Genomic DNA, 12384 nt, shown 5'->3' on the forward strand with positions numbered 1-12384 from the left:
CGAAGATTTCACCCTGCCGAGCGAGGGATATCGAAGCAGGGAAAAAGCTCGGAGGTGTGGCTTCTTGAAGTTGCTGTTGACTGCTGCCGCAGCTGCTGCTTTTTATGGTACCAGGTTAAGATGCAGGAGGGATTTGGCTGTCAGTGGGCCCGGTATAGCCAGCGGAGGAGTTGAAAGAAGGCACCCGCTAGCAGCGTTGCGGTCTTGCTGGTTTCCAGTCGCTCCAGCTGTGTGACCAGGTGTCCAAGACAGTCGGATATGAATGCAGTCTTCGCGCAAGGATTGAATGCTATGGGTGTAAGCCTTGTTCCTGGAGGATAACACGTAAATCAGTAATGATGCGGTCATAGCGATGGTCAGATTGCTGGTAGATCTGAATCTGTTGGACTGCTCCACATATGCCAACTAGTTCGACATTGTTATATGCGTTACTCATCTGCTTGGATCCATTGAGGGTTGGGTCTTAGGGGCAAGTCCAGGCCATTGCTGCACTCATACCTGCATCTGTACAAATATCTACCTCCTCAGAGCCTTTGTCGTGAGCTAGCTGGGTAATGTACTGCTCTTGTACAGCTTGGAGGTGAGGTGTAATTAGGCGGAGGTGAAGAAGGCCCAGTGCTGGGTGTTTCCGTAACAAAAGAGCAGGCAGCACATTGGAGATATCCATGTAGCTGTTTTGGCGGTGATATTGTTGAAGAGCTTGCCCTTGAGGGGCAAGGTCAAGGCACTGTTGGTGGCACAGTTTAGTCTCTGCCACGAGAATGGGGCACGGTGGCAGTGGTGCAGTCTTCTCAAGGAGATCGATTCTGAAGCGTCTTGGGAGGTCCCCAATAGCACCGATCATGGCACGATGCAAAACTTCGAGGTCCTTCACATCTTTTTCTCAGAGAATATAGGCATAGAGCTCCTTACTATATAAATTCTAAGAAACTCTATGGTTATAGGAAGACAGGCCAAAGGAGGTTTGACCTGTTGTAACGGCTTGAGCCAGGGTAAGGCAGGCATGCTGTTTGGTTTCACCGTGATTTTGTTTTCGTAATAAACACGATTATTTTGTAGCCATCTTTTCTTGCATATTTCCCATAGTATACATACAACACATTGGTTGCTATCTTGTAACTTTATTTCACACAACATGCTTATTATGTATGCTTGTATTGACATTTTGAAGCCCACACCTTCAGTACCAGTGAACAGCCTTTTGCACATTTGCATCTAAACATTAAGATCACGTGTTTTTCCAACCACCCAGCTTTTGCTATTACAACAACAATATAAAACAATACTATTATTATTATTATTAATTGTGTCGCATCCATGAGGTGGGGGGAGGGTTGACAAATATGTTGGGCCTCGGGTGCAAGCTTAGTCAGCGACTAAAATAATGGTTTTCAGCAAGGCAGAGTGCATTACTGCTAGTAATAATACACACTACCTCCTCGTAACAATGAGTCATCTGGAGCAACCTCAGGGGCTGCACCAATGGCAGTGCTGAAATTGTTGGCACTGCACCTGATGCTGGAAATAAAGCACACAGTGAATTTCAATAGAGCATGCTCTGAGGCAATACGAAGGCCAGAGTAGCCAGCAACACTTGTTCACAAATAAGGCCCTTTATTCTACGACGTCCCCCCTCCCCCCTTTGGCTTCCTACTGCCAGGCTGGATCAGAAGATCTTGATGGCCCGGATGTCCGAGTGGGGGTTCTCGATGTGCTCCTTGCTCTGCACCAGGCGCAGCTCCAGGGTGGCCATCTTCGCTGCAACCTGAGCTGCCGCCGGGGCAGCTGGCGCTTCGGCGCCCTCCGTGGCAGGGGCCGCTGCAGCCGCTTCACCTCCCCGCTCCTTTTCCTTTTCTGCAAGAGGATCGAGCAGGAACCTTTATTCGCTATTATGAGCGCTGCACTGTGTTCAGGTCGATGCAGAAGTTCACCTTTAGCTTAATCCATCATGTAACTAGTTACAGTAGCGTTACTATCAAACTTCATAACAAACCTAGTGGCTGTGCCTGCGAATTCTATCGCACTTAGATCTGCTTTCAGATTTCCAAAGATTTCAGTCGTTTCCCCTCACCCCCTTTTCATTCAGTAATTCCGAGAACATTTCCTTCTGTCTTGTTTACCTATTTGTTTTGTAACCAGCGTCTGAATGCACCTGGCCATCTTTTCTATGTTTGAAGCGAAGCGCATTTCCTTTCCTTTCTTTTATATGCTGTGCAGGCCATCTTAATTATTTGATAGGGAGAGCGTGTCGCCCTGTTGTCACTAGGCTGGAATGTTCTTCTTTGATCACCAGTGTTCTCGATCTGATCTGTTGGTTCCCGAAGGAATAATGAGGAGAAATAAATGCTTGCAAGGCAAATGCAGGAGCATTTGATTCGTGACAATCATCTGTGCACATTTGTGTTCTCTCTAAGTTCTTTGTGGAGCACATGTTCGTTCCAATAAACGTCCATTTCTACAATTACCCCACTTCGTCTTCGCTGCGTGACAGCATTTACAGCAATTAAAAAAAGTACAGCCGTCCAATGAAGACAACAGGTGCAAAGCATACATCTACTGGCTCAATCATGTAACAAATGTTTCCTGGTTAGTCGTAAAAGGCAGTGGAAATAGGAATATTATTTGCACTTCAGAAACCATTAGCTAAGCTAAAAGCAAGAATTCCACTTGAGTTTGCAGCAGTGTTTGTTTTGTACCATAGAAAGGTCGTTAAAAATCTCTTGTACACTTTTTTTTAATGTCCCAGATAACAATGTGCATTGAAAAAGTTATAAAGATCATTTTCTAGACTGATGATCGCAAAGCATTCACTTCCATTTGAAACCATTCGAACAATACCATTATCCGCTTCATATTACCCCTAAAAGCAAAAACAACTATTCATCCACTGTCAGAAGCATCTGCACTCTTGAGGTGCAATAAGCAACAACCGGAAACGCAAATGCATAATTGTGTTTCCTAGGCGCACGCAAATATATAGTGACCCTAGCCTTCAAAGCAAATAATGGTTTTCTTCAAACAATTGGAATAGTACTAGTAGTAAAAAACGAAAAATCATCCAGCAGCCACAAGCACCACAATGACAACTCATTGTCATTGTCATTGCAACACACGCAACAGTTAGCGAACTTTGACAAATGCAAAGCAATTCTCAGGGCACCCTGCTGAAGTCCAAGTTTACACTTAGCGGGGGGGATGTGGCAAGTAAAACTATTTTTGTTATTTATGGACCAAATTCAGTCAAATTAGGAGAATTTATGCAGTTAATTAACCTAATAACAAAACTTGAATCAGTTTAAAAATATCTTCTATACTTTTTGATTTACCAGACTAATTACCTTCACAAAGCTGTCCCGAAATTAATCAACTAATTAGGCAAGAACTCAACAAGATTTTTATGTCAGCGTGATTAGGAAGGTCTATTCTGTGAAAGGAAAGTATTAGATTATTGCTTTATTTTCATTAGGTATCCAGAAAGAAAGACAGAAGCTTCACTTTCTTTTTGACATAAAACTATTTCCGATTTAAAAAAAAAAAAAAAAAAGGTGAAACCTTTCTTGTTCTTTTTTATACCTACAGGATATAATGCAATAATCTAATAGCTTCCTTGCACAGAATAGACCTTCCTGATCACACTGATGTAAAAATCTTGTTGACTTCTTGCCTAATTAGTTAATTGTGCTGAATGCAAGTTTCAGGTAATTAGTACTCTAACTTGAAAAGTATAGAAGGTAGCTTTAAACTGATTTCAGTTCTGTTGCTAGAATGGTTAGCTGCATAAATTCTCCCAATTTGATTCAATTTTGTCCATAAATAAAAAAGTCGTTTTACTTGCTACGTCCCCCCTTATGTTAGGGTCATGTAAGACGCAGGGCGCATGAAAAAAATGGCTCTTCGGCTCATGCACTGCAACCGAAGCTATGGTAATCGCACTTCCTCAATCCTCTACCATCCGTGTCCCGGTACATTCTTTTTTCTGTACCTCTCGGGTTACACTCTGTGCATACCAAAGATGTAAAGCTAACGAACCGCCACATTTAGCTTTTTTGCAATGAAACGTGCTAGGGTAAGAATTAAATGCATCTCTCATATTGCTCACCGAAATTTCAAATCTTATTTTTTTTTCTCCTCTGCAAAACAAAGCAAAAAAAATGCAATTGAAATGCCTGTTTTAAGGGAGCACTCGCTGTGCAGATCAGCAGTGGGCAGCTATGAGGTTGTAAAAAGTGCTTCCGCATCTGCCCCACTGGTTATTGCCTTCAACGTCCCCCTCTTCAGCGAAGAGGAGTTGGACCTTCAAACTGCGAGCTGGTGAGGGAGATAAGATAGGAGTGCGCCACGCCAGCGAATCTCTGGCCATAGAAAACGATAACAGGCAGTGCTTCAAATACATTTTAGTTTCTGACCAGATTACTTCATGGCATTTGGCCCGGTGCTTAACTGTGTCCGAGCGCCGACCACAGCATGCATGAGCTTGACTTTGTTAACACCATGGTCAGCAGCCCACCCCAGTGTGTGGAAAGGACACAAGAAGGATGTTAGGAAACAAAAAAAAAAAAAGAAAAAAAGGAACAGGCGCTTAGACTCGCCTTTTGAGAGAATGCACTCCGTATGTGTCACTCTTCACGAGGAAAATGTAACCTAAGCGTCAGCATTTGTTAGTGTTCAATACATGAAATTCCTGGTTACTCTGATTGGAGCGAATATTGAATAATATACCATTCATTCAAATATTCGAAAAAAAAAAAAAAAAAACATTAGCGCATGCATAGCCTACATTCATCAGTGGTACAAGTGGCACAATTCGTGGCCTGCAGCTGTTTTGGGGCTACAGCTTTCTTAGGAGTTGGTGCCACCCTAAGAATTCTTAGTATGTTTGAATATTCGGACTAAACTTAACAATTCAAGATTCAAATTTAGTGGCTGTGTGTTTGTGTGTGAGGAGGCACAGAGGGAGAACATGCCAAAAGAACCAGGGTCTTGAGTGTATATCGTCAAATCACAGGGAGCTAAAAAGCTGCACAGTAGCAGCAAATGTGCAAGCGTTGATGCGCCTCTCTGTGCGTCTGATCAATGAAGGTCACATGTGCAAATTTGACACAGCAATAACACATGCTGTTGGGCTAGTTGGTACATACTGAATGGGAGGCTTAGCGCAAAAACGACGAGGACAGTGGCAGATGTCTCGTAGATGTCTCGCAGTAGCGCCTGTCGCGTCTGCCACCGTCCTCATCTTTTTTTTGCGCTAAGCCTCCCATTCAGTTTGACATAGCAATAAATTCTGAGACGTGAACACACCAACTACTGTTTGTTCCCATCAACCTTTTAAAAAGAAGCGCAACAAGAGTGGCTGCGGTGTGCCACAGAGCAGTGCACCCATACATACGGTGCCAAAAGCAGTGCCTTACCCGACGCATGCTTGAAGGTTTTGAGCAGCACGCCCTGCACCGTAGCTACGGCCTTCTCCAAGGCCTCCTGGGAACAGACAGAAAAGACAAATTGATGCACACACCACGAACAACGTTTTGGATTTCACAACTGGGATATTTCCGGGCATGCAGCAAGGGCGAGAAACTTTCGGCTTATGTGGCTTGATTGCAAAAGCATTGCGCCGTTCTTAGCGACGCATATCAAAGACTAGTGTACTGCCCAATTCAACCTGGGTTGGGTGCCGAAACCAGTGCAGTAGCAGCAAGTTCCCAGCATTTCGCTCTTTGCCACATTCTCTCTCTCTTCTTCAGCCTCGTTGGCACTCAAGCACGCGCCTTTTCAGCAACAGTCTATTTTTAGTTGAAGACGCATGAAAGCTTGGGGCCATGTGCTGCTCACAACACCAGATTTATCGCGTTACAAGGCATGTAATGCTTCTTCATTCAACCACACTCCATTCCTGCCCAGTTTATTTTTAGCTGAAGGCTGGCGGAATTTTGGGGCCGCCTGCTGCTCAAAACACCATGTTTCGAGCAGCAACTACGGCACTGTCCACTTTTGTATGTTTTCTATGGTAAAATGAACCACTTACTACTACAATGCTTCAGTGCCGCGATGTTAGATATAACAATTGAATCTAGTTATGATAATAACGATTATGAATATAACGATTGAGCTGGTATGATAAAATGCGAGCTGCCGCTGGCTCTACGCGCTGATGACATGCGCTGCGAGCCGCAATCACCGCGATGCACCTCGCATCTCTTCCACCCCTCAGAAAATGAGTCGGCTGTGCCGCTTACGAGGACGCGAGGGGAGGAGAGCTGTTTTCCTGCCGAACCCCCTCCCGGCACTACCGCTTTGGCCTCATCCCTGTGCCACTCACTCGTGCGTTCGCTTGTTTTGTCACGTGCGCACCGCCTTGAACTTCACAGGGCTCCTCTTCAACTGCCTCCATCTTTCCACAGAAGGGACGTAAGGGCCAATGTTTTAGGAACATCCGAATGCCTCACTGAAGAGGCAATCGCTGCGCAGATGCGGGCTGCGGACAGCGGTGACAGTGACGACTCTGACGACGCGGTTCAGTGTTTTCGCAGGAGGCCCAATGCATGATACAGTTGCTAAGGGACTTTGTTTCCGCCAAGGACCTTTCACTAAGCTAGGTGAAGCACTTATAGATGCTCTTGAAAAAGATGTGTGCCAGCTTCGCGTGCAGCAGACAAAGCTGACCGACTACGGCTTCTTTTCTGAAAATAAGTAGCAGTACAACCTTGCTAGCATGCGAATAAAATGTTTCGAGTTCTGCTTAGCCAGTTTATTGCGAAACCCGTTTATAACAATTATTTGCAATAGCGATGGAATTTCCTTGGAGCTTGTATATTGTTATAAGTGGACTAGACTGTATATTTACTTATATCTGTGCCACCACATACAAGTCCTCAATAAGAAAAATGGTGCAAGAAATTATACATGAAAAATTAAGACAAGATCACACAGCAGAAGAAAAAAAAATTTGGCGGACACTGTCATAAAGAAATGCAAGTTCTCCAACATGTTTGAATAGAGGGAGTGTCTCTGTTGTAATCCCTCGAGTCACTGAAGTCACTGAAGACTCGATTCACATACCTGTGCTTATGCTTTAGGCATGCTAGGGGCTGGTATGATAGTCAACAAAGTCAACAGGCACTAACTCCGAGTTACTCACTCATCCCACTGTCAACAAAAATACTGTTTCTCGGCTTTTAAATTTCACTTGCAATTAGCGTTTCACTTCCGATGTGCTGGCACCCCATTGTTAGTGTACACTTGTCGTGAACTGTTTACACATGTTGCGCTTTGTTGCACAGCTGGAGCGCTATGCGGGAAAGCCAACTCTAGCTCATAAATTTTAACTACGCAGTGTCTAGAAATAGTTAAAGATTAAAGTTATGTCTGACGTAACTTCAACGCAATGTTTTGAGTTACATCCAACGTAACCTAAAATACACATCAGAGGTATGTCCAACAGAACTTTAACCCAATGTTTTGAGTTACATCCGACGTATTCCACAGTAATAAATTGGAGCCCAAAATGGAAATTACAGTGACGATCGACAAAAGGCCAGGCAAAAAAAAGTTCACAGCTGACGGAACCAAATACAGACCCATTCTATGTAATCTATGCCACATTACTGCAATGGTCCATTTCATGATATGCGGTGTCAATTAAAAATAACACGAATGTTGGTGCGTTATGGCTGACCCGGAGCGGATTTGACAAGTTATAGTCGAAACCGCCCCTTATCACCCGTTCCCTGTTGGTTAAGCAGTCTGGAGCGTGTTACTTGCGGCCGTACTGCTGCAGCATTATGGGTTGGTTCAAAGCACTCCTGAATCACTTGAGTTTTTGTTTTATAATAAAACTATTAAATTTTTTTTTCTACAAAGACACGTACACTTCTTTTCTTATGCAACACACAAAAAGAAGAGGAGAAGACAGGAATTCACAAAGTAGAACCTCTTTCCACGTGCGCAGTGCCACTTTGTAGTGTCAGAGTCCTCTGCTTGCACAAGTAACTTCTCTGAGAAGTGCCGTCTGTTTTGCCTTCACTGCTTGCTCATGTCACTGAGGCACCCCCAAAGAGAAAGTTTAACAGAGCCGCTGATCAGACTGAGCACACAATGCGGTGCCCTTTCGGACCCCCCTCCTGCAGCCAACCTGCTGATAAATCTCATGATTATATTGTTGCGCGGAGATTCTCCACTGCCAGGATCGCTGCCAGCCCTGAAGATTTGCCACAATTGGCGGCTGGGCCATGTGCACCATGGGCGTGCCTATATGCACTGAGGTAACAGCAGTAAGTTTCCAATAAAACTAGCGTGCGCGACAGTGCAGCCCGTCTGTGGCGGATGTTTGCAGTCACCACTTCAACAGGCTTTCCGTGCACACAAAGCGTCAGATGTACGGCGCAGTATTTCCGTTTTTCACTTTTCTTTCCCAAATGCACTGATAGCAGCCAGCAAGAGAAAACAACAAGGCTGAAAGAAAATGTAAACAAGAAGTAACGTCCTCGCCTCAGGTTCAAGGTTGCCCCTGGATAGAGGAACGAAGCGGCAGGGAGGGAGTGGTATGCGAGGGGGAGATGTGCAACAAGTTTGTGACAGCTGAGCTAACATCTGCGGAGCACCTGCCTCTGCCCTCTGGCCTAGCCTTGAGTACTAAGTGGCAGGAGAGTGATTTCAGCGTTTCTGTTCATGTTTACTACTAGAAAACTAATGTAGTTCAGCCGCGAGGAAAAAAAAACAATAAAAAGCAAGAAAAAAAAAGCTCAACAAGCAGCGCGACATGTGTGGCATTTGATATCTGAGTGCGCTGTGCTCGACATGTTTTAGCTGACTCGTGCTTGGAGGGCAAAGCTGCAGCATTTACAGACTTATGGAAAGTGTGCCATTGTACTCGCTGCTAAAGTAAGCTTATTTGGATTTAACCACAGCTATTTCATCCAGTCAATGGTTTCTGCCTCGGGTAGAAAGTCGCACGAGTTGCAAACCGCCTGCTGAGTGCGCAGATGGTTTACAGTGCAATTGTTGCCCACACTACCAGCCATTTCTCGGCACAGGTAACTTTGTTCGCGCCAAGACATCCATTCATGTGAGCAGCAATGCTGTAGCCAGAGCTACCTTTGCTGCTTCATGGCTGCAACTTGTGCCACTATCGCCGGTGGTCATGCCTGGCCACACCACGTTTCTGAGCGCACGAAACGCTGATTAAAGTTATTATGAACATCAGATGTAGCTAACAAATTTGGTATGGTGACCAAGTTCGTTACAAGTGTGCTCGACTGTACTTTTATACTGGCAATTTTGCCACGCTACACATGTCCTGCCATGACAACACGCCCATGCTACTCTTCCACTGCAACAGAAACTTCACATCAACATACGACAACATTTACGACCTTCTCAGTCCCCAGGGCAGTGACGGTAAGGTCACTCACATAAACAAACATGCCTCCCAACCACAACACGGCACTATTGTGCACTGCAAAACAGCTTTGCAGCACTATTAAATGCACTGCAAGGCTGCTCGCAATCTAGCCCCTCCCCTTTCGAAGCACACTCCACGCACCTTGAGGTTGTTAGTGCGAGTAATCCAGGCGAGGATGCAGGCAGCCAGCAGGTCCCCCGTGCCGGTAAAGTGCGCCGAGATTGTGGGGATCTCGATCTTGACAGCGGTGCGCTGGCCTTCCTTTCGCGTGCTGCCGTACAGGTAGATCTCCTTGGCCGACTCAGCCGGCCGGAACGATGTGAGCACCACAATAGGGATGCCCTTCTTGTGGAGCACGTCCATGGCCTCCAGGACGGTACCCTCTGTCGTGATCTCCTTCTCGGATAGAAGCCTGCCACATAACATTGCGTGCATTCGTTAATCCGCTAGTAGTTCATTCTGGCCAACATCTGCATTGTAGTCAGATACACACTCATTCACCACTTTAGTTTAGCATCACGCACAGCAATAGCCTGGATCTGTCAAAGATTATGATTGATTCATTGATTGATTGTAGGGTTTAATGCGCCAACACAGCGCAGGCGATGAGGCGCACTGTAGTTGAGAGCTCCTGATTAATTTTGACCACCTGGGGATCTTCAACGTGCACCGAAATCCCGTACACACGGGCGCTTTTGCTTTTCGCCTCCATCAGAAAAGCAGTCGCGGCAGCCGGGAATCAAACCCGCATAAATATCATGAGTCGTCTAAAGTTTGTAGGCAGGTATTTCTAATACGTACCACTACATAGTCAGCCCTGCCACAATTGGCCAGACGTGGTTATATCGGACCACTTGACGCACATACACGCTCTGCTCTTTTTATGCCATCAGTGGTGAAAATATCCTAAAGTGAATCCCCATTTGCCCAACCCTTGACAAGCGAATGCATCCAAGCTTTCACAACTTCAGAACAAATACTCACTCTAGCTCAAACTGGTTTGGGGTCACTACGTCAGCCATGACAGTGAGGCGGTCTCGATAGATGTTCACCTGGCTTTGTGGTACGTACTGGAAAAAAAAAGGGAACCGCAGAGGGAAGCTAAGATAGGCCAATACATTTTACCAGGCATACAGCTCATTAGACAAAGTCAGCCCTTACCAGTTTTCCGTTATCCCCCATCACAGGATCGCACACTGCAATACAGCGAAATTTCAGTGCCTGCATTCTCTGGCCTTTGCAAGATATCAGCACGCAACAAAAAGGCTTGTCTGCACTCTCTAAACACTGCGATTCATTCAATAAAAGCATTATTTGCCGGTCATTACATGCCCACACAATATCATGCGACGAGGTCAACCTCACAGGGTGTCACCAAAAGGCTTTCAATTAAACTCAGCATAAAGCACCACTTAAGTGTCCTAGACAAGACCGAGGCAGCTGTGTTTATGCTCTTTGACAAGTTGCATAAATACCCATGCTCCGACGTAGACAGAAAGTTAAAAGTTTTCACTCACCATACATTAATGTAGGAGTCTCTCTTTTTAATTCTTCTATTATATCGGCCACTTTGTTTAGAAAGGAGTCTGAGCCAACGTAGCCTGAAAATTAAGTTTGAGAACTGATGTGTGAAATGAAAGGTCTCAAACATAATGAATAATAATTAACGTTAGGATGGAATACAGCCTACCTGTTAGAATGTGTGAATATCTGTTAATTCTATTCAGCTTCAGGCCATCATAGAGGTCCTGAAGCTCCTCAGCATTCAGGACTTGACCCTTGAAATCGGGATACCCTGAAAGTATGCAAAATATGTTTTGTGCATAGGCACTCGAGACGTGCATGGAGAAGCAATTAAGTTTTACACAGCTGCAGCAAACAGCAATCCTGCACACTGAATAAAAAATGAGACAAGAACTTGAAAAACACCGGCTTCCGGTATGCACGATCGAGAGATGATAAGCAGCTGGAGATAAGTATTGTGGGCTCAAATAAAACGAAAAAAAAATATCGGTCAGAACTGGCTGCACATAGCGACACAAAGGAATTTGATATATATGCGCTGACCATGACACTTCAAGCTCGGGTAACAGATATCCACGGATAGAGACAACGAGATTTAGCGGGTTGGCAAGCGAATCATAATCAACCAACTGAGAATTAAAAGAAAGTGGGCGGTGGTGCTTAAATTTTGTTCCTATTACGGTTATACATGGCATCTTTCTGTCCTTTCTGTTGCAGACAGTTACTGGTAGTCGGCATCGTCTTCACCATTATTAAACAAAGAAACTCAAGTGAAACTTCGGTGCAAGATCTGGGTTAGAATTATTATTTTTTAAGTGGAAAGGGGAAGGCGCGCATTGCATAACGGAACCGAAACGCTCTTTCAGAAACCCCGGTAGCTCAAGTGACTCACCGGTATGGTTGGAGAACTGAACGGAGTTGATGAAGTCCACTTCGAATCCCAGAGTCTGCCGGGGGAGTTTTGGTAGGTGCACGTGCAGTTAGTGATCTGCTAAGGTGCCCGACAGTAGCCTAACATGCATTCAAACGAAGGGGAACCCCTCCCAAGCGGGCCTTACCTGAAGAGGGAAGCATGCACTTTTGTTTCCCACGTATCCAGAAACCACATGGCTCTGTATGGAGAGCACCCGGTAGTCGCGAGCCATCTGAGCTTAGCCGTCAGCTCACAGCGTGCGGCAAAAGGTCGTCTGAAAAGTGCTGATCTGTGCTGCCTGCCACTCTGAGATCCACTGGCCTTGAACAAGCATCTGGCAGCAGGGGGGAAGACACGTGACGCTAGCGAAAGCGAGGCGCCCCTAAGTGCCCTACGCTTTCGACAGTTGCGGCCCAATAAAACTGAACCGCTGAGGCCATAGAAACGAAACCAACGCCTCCAGAGAGAGGCTTGGCCGGCTTGGCCTTGGCTCGTTTGTTCACTGACTTTATTCAAATCACTTCAAATTATTCCTCATATTTACCTAAAC

The 12384-nt window shown here is 45.3% G+C and overlaps 1 protein-coding gene across 1 annotated transcript; it reads right to left on the reverse strand.

Moving 5' to 3' along the window:
• Window positions 1–1594: 1594 nt before the first annotated feature.
• LOC144152575 (pyridoxal kinase-like) lies at window positions 1595–12314 on the reverse strand. Its single transcript, XM_077683883.1, has 9 exons — window positions 11980–12314; window positions 11814–11868; window positions 11088–11192; window positions 10915–10998; window positions 10559–10593; window positions 10382–10467; window positions 9539–9809; window positions 5409–5475; window positions 1595–1854 (listed from the first exon to the last, which is right to left on the reverse strand). Exons 1-9 carry the CDS (start codon window positions 12064–12066, stop codon window positions 1667–1669), a joined length of 978 nt encoding a protein of 325 aa, XP_077540009.1. The 5' UTR covers window positions 12067–12314; the 3' UTR covers window positions 1595–1666.
• Window positions 12315–12384: the final 70 nt, after the last annotated feature.

The sequence above is a fragment of the Haemaphysalis longicornis genome, unplaced genomic scaffold, assembly GCF_048455015.1.
Source record: "Haemaphysalis longicornis isolate Haplotype H1 unplaced genomic scaffold, Haemaphysalis longicornis Haplotype H1 scaffold_9, whole genome shotgun sequence".
Classification (NCBI taxonomy): domain Eukaryota; kingdom Metazoa; phylum Arthropoda; class Arachnida; order Ixodida; family Ixodidae; genus Haemaphysalis; species Haemaphysalis longicornis.

What these genes read in the sequence shown, in the direction of transcription:
- LOC144152575 (XM_077683883.1), bottom strand. Translation starts at nt 12,066, where the DNA reads ATGGCTCGCGACTACCGGGTGCTCTCCATACAGAGCCATGTGGTTTCT. An exon ending in TCAGTTCTCCAACCATACCG is followed by an intron (nt 11,193 to 11,813) that starts GTGAGTCACTTG and finishes GCATACTTTCAG; the next exon opens with GGTATCCCGATTTCAAGGGT. An exon ending in TGGGGGATAACGGAAAACTG is followed by an intron (nt 10,468 to 10,558) that starts GTAAGGGCTGAC and finishes TTTTTTTTCCAG; the next exon opens with TACGTACCACAAAGCCAGGT.